This window comes from Girardinichthys multiradiatus, chromosome 9 (genome assembly GCF_021462225.1).
Source record: "Girardinichthys multiradiatus isolate DD_20200921_A chromosome 9, DD_fGirMul_XY1, whole genome shotgun sequence".
Classification (NCBI taxonomy): Eukaryota; Metazoa; Chordata; class Actinopteri; order Cyprinodontiformes; family Goodeidae; genus Girardinichthys; species Girardinichthys multiradiatus.
In genome coordinates this window covers 102892-118253 of record NC_061802.1, presented here as the reverse complement: position 1 = coordinate 118253, position 15362 = coordinate 102892, and the positions used below count along the sequence as shown (strand labels likewise).

Sequence of the window (15362 nt, the reverse complement as noted above, 5' to 3'; positions counted from 1 at the left end):
GGTCTGGTCTAGAAAAGGGAAGAATGGAGATGGAAAAACACTTTATTTTTAAGGCATGCTTCTGGATATTATAAGTGATCAAAGCAAGAAGATACTAATACACCAAAAACACTGCATTATTATATAATTATCCAAGAACAGCCAGAGGGGATCAAATACTTTATAATTCCCATCTATCTTAAAATTGAAAGTTGTTTATATATATATAAAATATGTCAACATACATTAGCCATAAAGTTGCTATCTATTTGTTTATTGGCTAGAAGCTTTAAGTTAAATCAAACATCTTTTTTACCTGAACATGATTGTCTCTCAGCCGGAGATAAAATGAAGGAGATGTCTGCGACGATGTTAAAACTGCTGAAGTTTCTCAAAAATTAAAAATAAAACTAGCAGAAGTTCGGCTCCATTCTGCTTTAACTGCTTTTTTCCCCTCCCAGCTACGGTTGCTAGGCGACAGCTGTTACGCTGAGGTGAGGGCGTGAACAGCTGGTAAAGGTTAGACCGTCCCAATCCGCAGCTGCTCACTTCCGGCGTTGGTACATTCCCTTTCCGGTTGATTTTGTCAAATGTAAAAGTGTTTTGCATCTTGTTAAATTGTTTTCTGAAATATTAATTTGTTTTCTGACATGTAAATTTGTCTTTAAGTTTGTAAAAGGGTTTTAGATTTTGTAATGTTGGTTTGCCCCCCCGGCCACCGTAGTATAACCCTGACCTTGGATCAGAGTTTAGGTTTTCTTTAGATTAGAAATGAACCAAAGTTAGTACTTGTTTTTTAATCATTGTGTTTTCTTCAGGTTCAGTAGAGATGGACCCTCTCGTCTGTCCCTGCGTCGCCTTTTCTCCTCTGTCAAACTGAAAACGACTCGTACTGGCAGCCTCAACCGGCTAGCAACAAAGCCTCATCTCCCTGTTCCTGACCATGCTCACAATGATGGGAGGACCTCCTGCAGCCTGTTAAAAAAATCTCCATCTGCTCAATCTCTCTGTGTGGTAAGAGTTTCAGTTTTAAATCTCAATTTTAAAATGTTAATTTGTTTTCTGAGTTGTGGGTGTCCTGTTTTCCTACAGGGGGTGATAGAGTTGCAGATGAAGAAGTCATCATTGGTGCAGAATTTTGGTTCTGAGAAGAAGAGCAAGAGCTGCTGTGCAGACAACAGACCTGCTGATGAGCAGTAAATCATCTGGTTTTATCAGCAGACCACAGAAACTATCTCACCCAATCAATGCTCATTTTCCATCTCTGTCTGTCTATCAGGTTCCTTCCTCAGTGTCTGAGCAAAGAGGACATAAGCCAGCCCTGCTCAGTGAGAGCTGTCGGTCAGGTTGTTCAGGTCTGTTCTGATGGAACCGTTCTGTTGGAACTCAGCCGACCATCAGATCAGAGGTTTGGATTCAGCATTAGCCGGAAAAAAGGTCGAACAGACTCTGGTAAAGAGCCACAGGACACAGTAAAAGTATTCACACACCTATAACTTTTTCCCATTTTGTTCCATTCAAACTTCAACCTTCAACAAATGTTAGGATTTTAGGTGACAGACCAAGACAAAGTCGTGCATCGTTGTGAAGTGGAAGGAAAATGGTTTATTTTCTATATTCTTTATATAGAAAAGGTCTGAAAGGTGTGGCATGCATTCGTCTTCTGCCCCTTACTCTGAAACCCCTAAATTAAACGCAGTGCCTTCAGACAGCCCCATGTACTAAACAGATTCCAGTGTATAATGTGTGTTATTTAGAGTCTGCAGCAAAGCGCAAATTCACAACACATGTCGTCTCAAGGCTCTTCACAACAGTCAAGTTCATACATTCCAATTAATCCTAACAATTGAACAGTTCAGTCAGATTCAGTTATTTATTCAAATTGGATAAAAAGTTTTTCTATCTAAGGAAACCCAGCAGATTGCATCCAGTCAATGACTTGCAGCATTCACTCCTCCTGGATGAGCATGTAGAGACAGTGGACAGTCACTGGTGTTGACTTTGCAGCAATCCCCCACTTAACTTCATTTCCAGATTCTTCAAGATAATCCTTGGTTCTCAAACATAAACATTGCATGGTAATGTTGCATCACTCTTTTGGTCATAATTTTCAATCATCTTTAATCAACTTGTTTATATTGTACATAGTCCATTAGTCTTCATTATTCTTTAATTCTGCTTGGTAGTTTAGTTGGATTGTTTTAGCAAAGTAAAGAGTTTGTTGATTGAAATATGTTTGACTTTGAGTTGACTTATTTTTGTTCATAAATTCTTGTATTTTAATAAATTGTGTGAATTCATTCCATATATGTGCAGAGTTTATGCTGTTCAATAATGTCAGAGCTTGTCTCACACCTTTCTATTCTGTCCTAATACCATCGCCTTACTGGGCTGGTATTCACAGGACAACCCTTAACAGACCCAAATATTATTTGATATAATATTAAATATTAATATTAAATATTAAATAATATTCTCAGATTCATAATCACAACACTTTGCTTCATGTTTCTGGTGATATCACTGAAAAGGATTTGACTATGAAAAATATTCTGCTGACTCATGAGAGGAACTCTGATTAAAGTGTATCCTGTTTTATAAAACCTGGTGGGTTCAGGTGAAAGGCAGTGAATTAAGGAAATTAGAGTCCAGTGTGTCGAACAGTGTGACCAGTCACTTGGATGATAATGATTTGATTTTAAGTTTTTCAGGGTTACTTTTTTTATTGTTTTGTTTTTTCTGAACGCAAAGCTCTAGGTCAGTCTAACCTGAGAGCTGAGAGAAGAAAGAACATCAGGAAAAGAGGCGGTAGTGATTGAGTTTCCCTCTCAGTGAAAGTGGTAGAGTTTTCCTCCCACTTGTAAAATACTGAATGAAAAACAAAACTGAACTAAAACTTTTGTATCTCTATTAATTTCTTTTTTTACAGGTATCAAAGATTATATTACTCACAAGTATTACCAGGAATAATCATAAGGAGCAGGAAGGCATGCTGAAGATTTAAAGTTGCTTAAAATATAATCTGCGGGCATTTTAGGGTGAAGTCTTATTGAGACTTCAAAAGGGGGTAATGTTGGAAACATTTAAAATACTAAATAGGGTCTAAATTGCTATGCTCAAGTTATGTTTAATAATGTGTGAAATAAAATGTATTGTGTAACTTAGTGGCCTGCCTAAACAGGCGTCTGTGTGTGTTTGACTTAGATATAATTTGCCCGGCAACAGTGAAGATATGGAAACAGACGGTTCAACTGACATCTGATAAAGTGTATGTTTTTTCTTTGTATGTACACGCCTTGCTTTTGAATAAAAACTGCTGAAGCTGGAGAGGAGACCAGAAGCGTTCGTGGTGAGCAGCAAAGGGGCTGCAGTGTTTCTCCTGGCTGGCCAGAAAAACTTGACTGTGCAGTCTTTGTGTTTTTATTTTTACTATAAAGTATAGGATAGCTTTTCCAAAACAAACCAACATGCAGGAGTTCTAGGGAACAAACTCCAACACTTTCTGCATTTAAAAGACCTTTTCTTAGCACACTGCACTGCCAAAGAACTGTTCAGTTGATCCCAGAAAATGATATGTTTTCCAAAAATGGCTCATTTATTGAAATTGACGCCACTTCACATCCATTGTTGGTCCAGGTGCCTCCTGGCCTGTGGGCAAAAAGTAAATATGATGTGGGACTCATAAAAGGGTGTGAACCTGTTGTTGTGACTTCAAAGTCAAACTACAGACTGTGTGTGAAACAATACCCACTCAAACCAGAAGCCATTGCAGGAATCAAACCTGTTTTTGAATCACTTCTGAAAGAAGGAATTATTGTTCCTTGTGAAAGTTCTCCTGTAAGAACTCCTCTTTTTCCTGTTAAAAGATCAGGAGGAAAGGAGAACCTGTTGAATGGAGGTTTGTGCAAGATTTACGAGTTGTAAATGCTTCAGTACAAGCCAGAGCTCCTACAGTTCCAAACCTGCATACTATTTTGTCACAAGTTCCTCCAGATGCAAAGTTTGTTTCTGTTATTGATCTTTCAAATGCGTTTTTTAGTGTACCTGTTGATAAGCAGAGCCAATTTTGGTTTGCTTTTGAGTTTGAAGGAAAACCTTACACTTTTACTTGTCTGTGTCAAGGTTATTGTGAAACTCCTATTATATATAATGCTGCATTGAAAGCTAGTCTTGAGTCATTGGAGTTGACCTCAGGCTCTGCTTTATTGCAGTATGTTGATGATCTTCTGCTTTCTTGTCCTACTAAGGAGCAATGTGAGGACACTGTCACACTGTTGAAACATTTGCATTCAGAGGAGTACAAGGCCTCTCTTTCTAAACGTCAGCTTGTCCAGCTACAAGTAACCTTTTTAGGTCATGTTATTTCTGCCGAAGGTAAAACTCTTTCCTCAAAGCGTGTGAATGCAGTGCAAAACATTCCAAAACCTGTTACAAAAAAACAGTTGATGTCATTCTTGGGCATGACTTCATATTGGAGGAATTTTATTCCTAATTATTCCTGTATGGAAGCCCCGTTGGGTGCTCTAATGCATAGTAAAGGTCTTCAATCTCATGACCATATTGTTTGGACACCTGAAGCAGAAGCAGCTTTCATACAACTTAAGCTGGCCTTGCAGAAGGCACCTACTTTAGGATTACCGAATCCTAACAAACCTTTTTTTCAGGCTGTTGATGAAAAGCATGGGTGCATGACATCAGTTCTCCTCCAATATCATGGAGGTACACAGCGACCTGTTGCTTATTTTTCTGGAAAATTGTACCCTGTGGCTATAGGACTCCCTAACTGCCTTCGTGCTGTGGCAGCTGCAGAAAAGGTTGTGTTGGCTTCTAGAGACATTGTTGGTAAATGGACTGAATTTTATATAGCGCCTTTCCAGTCATACAGACACTAAAGCCACATTCACCCAATCGCACTCACTAACGCTCATACATTCATACACCGATATGTAGGCAACTTGAGGTTAAGTGCCTTGCCCAGGGGCACATCGACATACAGCAGGAGGAAGCTGGAATCAAACCCACAACCTTCCAATTGCAAGACGACTACTCTTCCTACTGAGCCACAGTCGTTGGATATGCAGACCTCACAGTTTTGGTTCCACACTCTGTTGCTCTTATTCTGCTTGAACAAAAAACATCACACCTTTCTGCTGCTCACTGGCTGAGATACACATCGATTATTCTGGACATGCCAAATATCATTGTTAAAAGGTGCACTGTGCTCAATCCAGCAACACTTCTCCTAACGCCAGAACACGGGGAGCCTCGTCACTGTGTTTCAGTGTTAGAGGAAGTTTGCACACCCCGGCCTGACGTTTCTGAGATACCTCTGGAGAATCCAGAGATGATTTTATTTGTTGATGGTTCAGCTTCTCGAGACCCTGATACTGGTAGGAATCAGGTGGGTTTTGCAGTGTGTTCTTCCCATGAAACTCACCCTAACCCTAACCCTAACCCCTAACCCGACCGATAAACCATGTCTTCCCAAACACTTCTTTCCACATTATGCAAAGCTCACACATGGTTTGGATCATTGTTCAAAAGAGGGAATGATAGCTGCTTTAACATCTCAGTGGTTCACAAAAGGTTTCTGTATTTATGCTCATAAGTTCTGTCAATCTTGTATGATCTGTGCAGCATACAATGCAGGCAAAACACCACAGATGACTCAAGCTGCACATCTACAACCAGATAGGCCATTTGAACATCTTATGATGGACTTCATTGAACTCACTCCATCTGAAGGGAAAAAGTATGTGTTGGTTGTTGTTGACATGTTTAGCAAATGGATTGAAACGTTTCCAAGCAAAAACGCAGACAGCCACACAGTCACCAAAGCCCTTTTAACAGAAATAATTCCCCGATGGGGCATTCCTTTAAAGATTTCTAGTGACAATGGGACTCAATTTGTGAATGCAGCAATGAAGGAGGTGAGTAAATTCCTGCGGTTTGACCTACGAACGCACTGTGCATACTATCCACACAGTGGTGGCGCAGTGGAACGTGAAAATGGGACTTTGAAATTAAAATTAGCCAAGTGTTGTGAAGAAACTGGCTTACCTTGGACAAATGTCCTGCCTATTGTGCTCACTTACATGAGAATGAGGCAAAGAGCATGAGTAAACCTCAGTCCTTTTGAGGTGCTGTTTGGCAGACTTCCAATTTGGGCATGGGAACATTGCCAAGACCATTGCCCTCCACATCTTTGTGTGAAGATAAGATGTTGTCTTACTGTACGCTGGAGAGGACCATTTCAGATCCTGCTGGTCACCCACACGGCTGTGAAGGTGGCAGAGCAAGTCACGTGGAGACATGCATCGCTTTGCAAAAAGGTTCCAACCCCTCTGGATTCTCCTGGTCCCCAGGATCCAAATAATCTTTTTCCTGGATCATCTCCTGCTTAACGTGTGAGGACAACGGCCCACCACAAGGCTACGAACTGTAAGCTAATCACTGGAGAGTGATTGAAAAGGTGGGTGAAGAACACTGTTCTGATAAGGGCACAATAATCCCTTGGGCAGTGCAACGTTTGTTAAAAGGAGTACTTGGACAAGAAGAGGATGCCTCCTTTCAGCCCCGAATCTTCCAAAATGAAGAATTACAAGAGATGGGGAAAGACTATTGCATATGTTTTATTCTTTGTATTCATCATTATGTTATATTGTCCTTTTCATTTGCATGTGTTTGTTGCTCAAAAGCACATCAGGACAGGCAGAGCAGTCCCGATGGCCATCGTAGAGAGGAACTCAGGGCTGGTAACCATTCAAGTTCCTAAGAATACCACAGTGGCAGCGAGGATTGACCTCTGTGATGTGGTCCCCTGCAGAGGTCATAACAGTTGATTTCAGAATGCAGATGTGTACATTTGTGTCCGCACACCTGGGAGGCTAACAATTGGAAAGTGGGGTCTCAACCCATGTCTGGACTGGACTTATGTGTACTGCAATTCAAATCCAAAAGGTTATGTCAGCCCGAACTCTATCTATATTCCCCAGGGCCTGCGGCAACGCATCAGTTTGATTAGAGACAGATCTACTAAATGAGCTGACAACACTAGATATAATCCACTGGCAATAACTGTCAGAGAAATGTGGAAGAATCCCTGGCTTTCTGTTAAACATGCAGAACTTAATGAACTTGTTTTGATTTTAGGAGCTGATGTTTCTGGAAGAGACCCACAGGGATTGTTTCGGATTCAGTTTGTGGATCAAACTAAACCTCCTGATGAAAGTCTAGATATTTCTGGTGTTAGCACTTCTCCTAGCCCAACCACACCTCCTCAAGCATTGGTCTCTTACTTAAATGTCTCATCACCTGAAGTAATATTGCAGGTTGAAACTGGATTTTCTGACAAAAACATCTGGTTAGAATGGATAACATTTACTGCTAAAAGCAATAACATGACAGAGTGTATTGCCTGTTCTTCAGCCAGACCACAGCTTTTCACTACCCCTGCTCCTTTGTTATATAACACAGACTGCCTTGGGTTTGACTGCATGTTAGCTCTACTCATGACTCCTTCACCTAAACATTGTTCCACTTTGAGTGACCTTTTCCCACCTGCTAACAACCACACCATCCCTCCGGTTTTCACTCCTAGAGCAGGAAATTACACATGCCTTACCAGGAGGAATTACAGCTTTGTGGGTCACATGTCTAAGTCTTGGTGTTCAGAGACCATAAATGTTACAACCTGGGATAATGCTAGTTCACTCCTCCAAGCTGACCTCTTCCAGTATTGTGGTGGAAAGACACTTTAATTATTTGCTTTCTTCTTGGTCAGGAAAATGTACTTTAGTTAGGTTAGCTCTACCAGTGGTTTTGCTTGGACATCTACCAACTTCTCCATCCTCGATTCTCCGTCACAAATGTGCAGTGGATTTTTCTTTCAGACATAACAATCCCACTTCTTTCGATGCTATTGGGGTTCCACGTGGTGTTCCAGATGAATATAAGTTAGCCAATCCTACAGCCAATGGGTTTGAATCAATAGTTCTTTGGATGACTCCTAACAAAAATGTTGAAGGCATTAATTATGTCCACTACAATATATAGTATAATATACAGCGCTTAGCAAACATCACCAGAGATGTAATGGTCGGTGTAACTGACCAATTATCCTCCAGTTCTCTTATGTCTTGGCAAAACAGAATGACTTTAGACATGTTGGCTGAAAAAGGAGGTGTTTGTGCCATATTTGGTTCTTTATGCTGTACCTTTATTCCAAATAATATAGCCCCCGATGGTTCAGTAGCCAGAGCCCTAGATGAATTGCGGACCCTGGCTCATCACATGACAGAAGACTCTGGTGTAGATTCTTTACCTGATTGGTTTGCTGACACTTTTGGTAAATGGAAGGATTTTATTATTACAGGTATGACTTCCTTTGCCATCTTCACAGGTATTCTCATTTGCTGTGGATGTTGTGCTGTTCCCTGTCTGCGCACTAATTAACAGATTGATCACTACAGCTCTGTCAAAGGAGGACTCCTCTAGGTCATATCAGATACCTCTCCTCACAGGTGTAGAGGAACCCATGGATTGCTCTGATGAGTCTGACAGTGACTCTCATGATGATGATGCTTTCTAATAAATTTACTGATATTCAATTTACATCTATTCAAATAATCCTCCTAATTCTAATGATTTAGATGTGTACCGAACACACACAGGGTGGATGATAACTGTTGGATGGGTGCAAAAACTTGTTATCACTCATGTAAAAACCTTGTGTTGCAAGGCACCTGCACTATGCCTTCCTCCCTGTGTGTGTGAGATCATTGTTATCTCTGTGTGAACCAGCCTCCTTTCCGTCTCACACACACACACCCTGTCTGAACTGTCTGTTGAACTGTGCATATAAATAAAGAGATAGGGTGTCAAAAACTTTGTAGTTTCACTGCAAAGTGGGCTACCCTTGTCACAAGTAACTATGACTGTATCGTTCTTACCTCTGAGTTGACTAAATAATACCTAACATTTATTGGTCCTTCGAAGCCGGATTAATTCAATAACCTTATTTCTCTTTGCTTTAAGAGTGACTCTGGGATCCGTGGGGGAAGCCTGACGTCGAGCGAAGCACCGCTGCACAGCCTCCATTAGCCGGAGTGGCTGAAAGTCCCGGTGTGTGTGAATTCACACCTGGCCAGTGGGTTATTGCCTTCCTCGGCGCGGGGTGACTCTCACAGGGTCCAAAGAGTCACCAAGAAGTCAACTCCGAGGTGAGACAGTTTTAAAATACAGTTCATAGGAAAAGTACTTAACAGTCGTTGGTAGTGCGTCGCCGGTAAGGACGCTGCATTAGGATGGTTTTATTCCACCGTGAAAGGGATAGTGACAAATTTGGTACAATCCCGCCGTGAAGGGGATTAAAGAAAACGACTGAGGATTATTCTCCTGAGAGGGAATAGAGTAAGCGCTTTATAAATAAAAGAAGAAAAGTACTTAAAAGTCGTTGGTAGTGCGTCGCCGGTAAGGACGCTGCATTGGTATGGTTTTATTCCACCGTGAAAGGAATAGTGACAAATTAAGGTAGGGCCCCGCCAAGAAGGGGGCCAAATAAAACGACTAAGGGTTATTCCCCTGCGAGGGAATAGAATAAGCGCTATAAAAGTAAAAAGAACGGAGTAAATTGAGCTAATAAAATAACACCAAGTTAACTTAGAAAAATTACAAGGTACCTGAAACTAACTGTGTGACTGTGTTGTGTGTGTATGGAGGACTAAGCATTTTAATAGAATCATAGCAGGATTCTGCTAGTCCTGTGTTTTCTTTTGCCCAGATTAAAACTACGTACTGGTGACTTTGGAGATTCAGGTCGGATTTCATTCCAGAAAATTAACACCGCTGCGAATTAGTCGCAGTAGAAGGCCGTGTTAATGTCCTCTCCTTAAAGTCTCATGTCAGTGACCTTTTATCTGGGACATTCATACTATGATTAAACTAACATAAAACATAATGGGGAAGAAACAAAGTAAACTAATTGACTTAGAAGGGGAGGTAAAGTTTATGGAGAACTATGTAAAAGGAGCAGGTATGATCTGTCATAGATGGAATAAAAAATAAAAAACATGGGTTTTTGGGCAAATTAGATACAAAGGATGTCTTAAAATTACAAGGGGATCTAAAATTAGCAATAATGAAAACTAAAAAGAGAAAAATAACAAAGAACAATGGGGAAAGAACAGAGAAAAAGCTCTGATTTAACAGAAATATGTACACGATGGCATAAAAATACGGATTTTCAGGTAACTTAATTATCACGGAAATCCTAAAACTACACGGGGATCTTAAACTGGAGATTATGCATTCAAAAGATTCAAGAGACAATAAAAAACCTTGCCAGATTATAATTTCAAAGGGGACTTTTCAGTCCCTGAGTGCTCACAGTTGATAAACAGATTAAAACAAAAAGTTTAATTAAAAAAACAACAATAAGAGCAGCTTTTAACTGACATAGCCATAATACTGAGGCCTTAAGAAAAGCACAGAAAAAAACTTTCAGCTTAACTGAAAACAAATAAAGAGGGGCGGACTGCCACCCATCCCAGGTTAGAATACCAAGGTAGCCCCAAATTATAAAGACTAAGAGGTGGTTTTAGAGGACGTGGTAAAAGAAGTTAAAAGAGGAGGTGACAATGTGGACAACATGGAAACTGTCCAACTGGACAACCCAGTGAACAATGACTAGAGTTGTTAAAGAAGTAATCTGACAGTAAAAGATTTTGTAGGCAAGCATTAGTGAGAAACAGGTGCTTTAAAAATCATTCTATGGTGTTATACTACCAACAATATCATGATAAAATGCAAAAGATTCATTTTACAGGGAAATAATTCCATATTTGGCTCAGATTGTTTGCATTCTTGATTTTTCCTCTTTGAGAGAAGTTAAATTTCAGCTCTGTGAAACGACCTTGACAAAGAGATGCAGCTGCCTGAAAACAAAGATAAAACTTCTGCAAACAGCAGAAGCCTGTCTCTGCTGAAAGGTCTGAAAAAAATTGTAACTCTACCTCTGCATGTGTCAAACTCAAGGTCCGCGGGCCAAAACCGGACCCCAGAAGTTTAGTGATTCTCTAGAAGTAGAGCCTTTTAATATGGTGATTGTGTGCTTGAATGTTATTTTGTCAATCAATAAGCAGTTTTGTCTACATTCTGCCACAATCTGCCTTTTGAAAATGTTTTGAATCTTGCTCTTTATGTAAAAAAAAAAGAAAGAAAAGAAAAATTGGCTAAAATCTGCAGACACAAAATGAACCTGGATTGAAGCTCTAACTAAGTTTATTTAATCTGAGATCTTCTCCAAATGCAACAGTATATGTCAGTCTACATGAGATACTAACAACTTCACCTACTGGTATAATATAAAGATCTGATTGAATATGTGAAACAAACAATGATGAAAGTTTTTCAACAGGTGATGCTCATCCAGGAGGAAGACAGTGTTCCTAGGAAATGCAGCTCATTCATTAACAATCAATTTTTCTCCTATAGGTGGAAGTTTTGCTGACTAATCATAGGCTGAATCTATGAAACATTATGTGCACAGAACAAATGACCAAGGTTCTGACTGACTTATGAACCTCACTGACCTGACAATAACATGACACCCAACAGATAACACCTTTAAGGTGGACCCACTAAGACCACCTTATTGATTCTTGGTGAATAAAAAAAAGAATTGAAGCGTTCAAAACAGACCTTGTGGAAACAAAAGGGGTTATGAGGAAACAATGTGCATTTTAAGAATAATAGAAGTCAAATTATGTTCAAATTTTTGCAAATAAAATTACTCTGACAGAGAAGTAAGTAAGTAGTGTGTGAATGTGTGTGAATGGGAATGACTGATTTCATTGTAATGCATCTTTGAGGGACGTTAAAAGCGCTAATAAAGGTCTGATGTTCTGATGATCTTTGCCAAATTTATATCTTAATAAGGTTTCCAGAATCTTTTTCAAAAAATCATTTAAAGATGGCAAAGGTTCTACCTGTATTAAAAATACTGATAACCATAAGAAAGTTCATAGACCCGTCTTGAATTTTTCCTAATTCTTTTACAAACAGGTTATTTAAACTTTCATGTGGCCAAATGTCTGTGTTTGACTTTCTGTTTTTGTGAAATAAATGTCTGTTTCATGTTATGTAAAAATTAGAGTCCTCAACATACCATAATAATATTAGGTCAGTTCTCTATGGTAAAACAAAAAGATTTTAACAGATGTTTAGACTTTTTCCAGTCAGGTTCAAAATGATCGAATTAGACTCAAACTTAACATAAGATGAAATAAACCTTAACAGAATTACTGAACTGGACTGAAATAGAGAAAACTTTAGTTAATTGAAACAAACTTTAGTTACTTGAACTAAATACAAAGCTGACTGAAACTGTATGTTGTATCTATAAAACAGGGTAAAACAAACTAAGATTATAAGATATAATATGCCCTTCATTTTTTGTGTTCATCAGTGAGTGAGTTTTTATTTTTATTTTTAATAAGAACTAAACCAAGCATTATTTATAATAATAGCAATTACCAAAAATAGTGATCTCATTTTTAAATGTAATAAGGACTTACTTTATAAAATATGATAAAAAAGAATAATAAGAATTTGGAAAAACAGAGGCTTTAAACCTCTGCAGGAACAGCACTGACACTGTCGAAGGTAGATCCTAATACAGAAATCTGGAAGCTCATTCTGGCGTGGATAGTCAAAGTCCATCCAAGGACACATTTAGATGAGGCAGAGAGACAAATACAGGGCTTAGCTGAGAGCAAAGAGAGCAACATGCATCCTGTCCTATCTGCTGTCCCACCTGAACTGTGGTCCCAATCATCAACTGATGTAGGACTTATAAAGGGGTTCCCACCATACAAGGTTAAACTAATATCTGAAAAAAGGCCATTAGTCCGCCAATACCCCTTAAAGCCAGAAGCTGAAGAAGATACTAAGCCAGTAATACAAGATATGTTGAAGTCAGGAATATTAAGAGAAGCACCTGACGCTACATGCAAGACATATCACACTGACATCACTATTATTATCACAGCCAAACATAACTCTAAAAAGATGTGCCCTTTAAATCCAAGTACTCTAATACCTACTGCAGAAGATGGAAAACCACATTCTTATAAAGCAAAAGTTGAAGAAGACACAAAACCCAGAAGAGACATTTCTCAAATCCTTATACCAGATTCATGTGTTGTGTTTGTAGATGGCTCATCATCTAAAGATGAATATGGAAAGAATAGAGTTGGTTATGCAATAACAACCATCGATAGGATAATAGAAGCTAAATCTCTACCCAATACATGCTCAGCCCAAACAGCAGAATTATATGCTGTCGTAAGAGCATGTGAATTACATGAGGGACAAATACTTACTATATACACAGACAGCCAATACGTTTTCGGATCAATACATCACCATGCTAAGATTTGGCAAAATAGAGGTTTTAAAACATCATCAGGGACAGAACTAACTCATTTCAACCTATTAAAGAGAAAATGTCAGATCTGCTATTTATAGACACAGATGTGCTGAAAGACGCCCAACAGTCAGCAACCAAGACAGAAATAAAGGCCTGGCTAAAGAGAGGAGCACAGAAAAAAGATGACATCTATCAGATAGAAGATAAACCAATCCTCCCAAAACATTTATACAACACAGCGGCTACAGTGACACATTGGGAAGACCCACGTGTCAAGGGGGGAATATGTCACATCTGGTAAAGCATTAATGCTACACTATAAATATTTCTGACTATGCAAATCATTTTTGCAGATCATGCATAAGTTGTTGCAAACACGGGGGAAGAAATATTGCCTAGTTGTAATAGATGAACCTAGTGACACATTTCTTCCCCACATATGGTATCCCACAGATTATAAGGTCAGATAATGGAACTCATTTTATAAATAAATTAATAGAACTAAGTTCTAATGCATTAGGGTTTCAGTTAAAGATTAAGGAAAACAATGGAAGAAACAGGGAGGCCATGGCCCGAATGCCTATCCCTGGTTAATTATGGATGAGAATAACTCCAAATCAAACTGGTCTTACTCCATTTGCCACCTACTGTACATCATTGTATAACTCCACCCACTGTGTTCTGGGTCTGAGATCACGTGACACCAAGTTGATGATGTGAATTTGTATTCTCAAAGAAATAGTACATGGCAGACCGTTTTCTCTGCCCTCTGACATGAATGAAATAGAGAAAGCACAACAGGAAACTTCATTAGCTGAGTGGATGAATAAAATGTTGCAGACAAAAGAAGAACAAATGTCCAGTGGTCTGCCGATAATCTCTGCTCCTATCCCACAGAATGAGGCCTGGAGACCTGGTCCTGATTAAGACACTCCACCGGAAGGATTGGAGCACTCCTTGGTGGAAAGGGCCGTTTCAAATACTCCTGACAACGCCCACAGTTCTGAAAATAGCAGAGAGGCCTTCCTGGATCCATAAAAGCCACTGTAAGCCAGTTTTGCCGTTACAGGAGCCAAACCAACCGACGGGGTAGCAGAAGGAAGTCCGGGTTCAAAGGAGTTGGAGGACCCATAGGGCCCAGCGTCTCAAACCAGTGAAGAAAACAGCTGATCTGCGCCCAATTATAAAATGGCTCTCTGTAACTTGTGGACAGGACTGATAAGCCTGAGCTTAATTCTGGTAGCAGGACTCTTTCTCTATCTAAAGCAGGATCCACAGGAGGTGATACCGAACCAGAAGAGATGGACATCAGACGGGACCCATCTCAGAACACTAACGGAAGAACATGACGCACATCCATTCCTACAGAATTTCTGGTATTGTTCATGGTGGGAAATGCAACACTGAACCAGGTAGAAATGCACGAAAATGAAGGGGACGATTATGATGACATGTTGTAAATAAATCACATCAAAAGCCTGAGTGTACTCATACATTGTATTTCATAAAATAACCTTACAGCAGAAAATCGGAAGAAGTTGTTGCTTAAGTGAAATGAGAAAAAGTACAATGATGACATAAACAGGGCAGATTTTTTAATTCTTTTATTTTTATGATTTCAAGTATTATTCTTTTATTTTTATGATTTCAAGTATTATTCTTTTATTTTTATGATTTCAAGTATTATTCTTTTATTTTTATGATTTCAAGTATCATTATTTTATTTTTATGATTTCAAGTATTAATCAACATTTAACTTTTAATGGTCGCCGAGGGCGGCGGGGCCGTATGAGTATTTCCCACAAAATATAATCTGTTTACCGTCCGTGGGTTTTCGCTCATACAAAGTATTTTTCTTACTCGTTTTTATATTAAATGTTTTTACTTGTGATAAAAGGAGGGACTGTTGGATGGGTGCAAAAACTTGTTATCACTCATGTAAAAACCTTGTGTT

General features: G+C 39.2%; 1 protein-coding gene across 2 annotated transcripts in view; it reads left to right on the top strand.

Moving 5' to 3' along the window:
* The window catches only part of LOC124873462 (uncharacterized protein KIAA1614-like), a 46364-nt gene extending 37292 nt beyond the window's left edge, over window positions 1-9072 (top strand). Inside the window, exons 4-7 of one of the 2 annotated variants that reach the window (XM_047374124.1) lie at window positions 798-993; window positions 1072-1175; window positions 1259-1431; window positions 9018-9072. In XM_047374124.1, coding sequence (XP_047230080.1) covers window positions 798-993; window positions 1072-1175; window positions 1259-1431; window positions 9018-9046 — 502 coding nt within the window. In that variant the 3' untranslated portion in view covers window positions 9047-9072. Of the gene's footprint in view, window positions 1-797; window positions 994-1071; window positions 1176-1258; window positions 1875-9017 lie in introns of those variants that run through there. The other variant, XM_047374123.1, reaches the window with a different exon arrangement.
* The last annotated feature ends 6290 nt before the right edge of the window (window positions 9073-15362 follow it).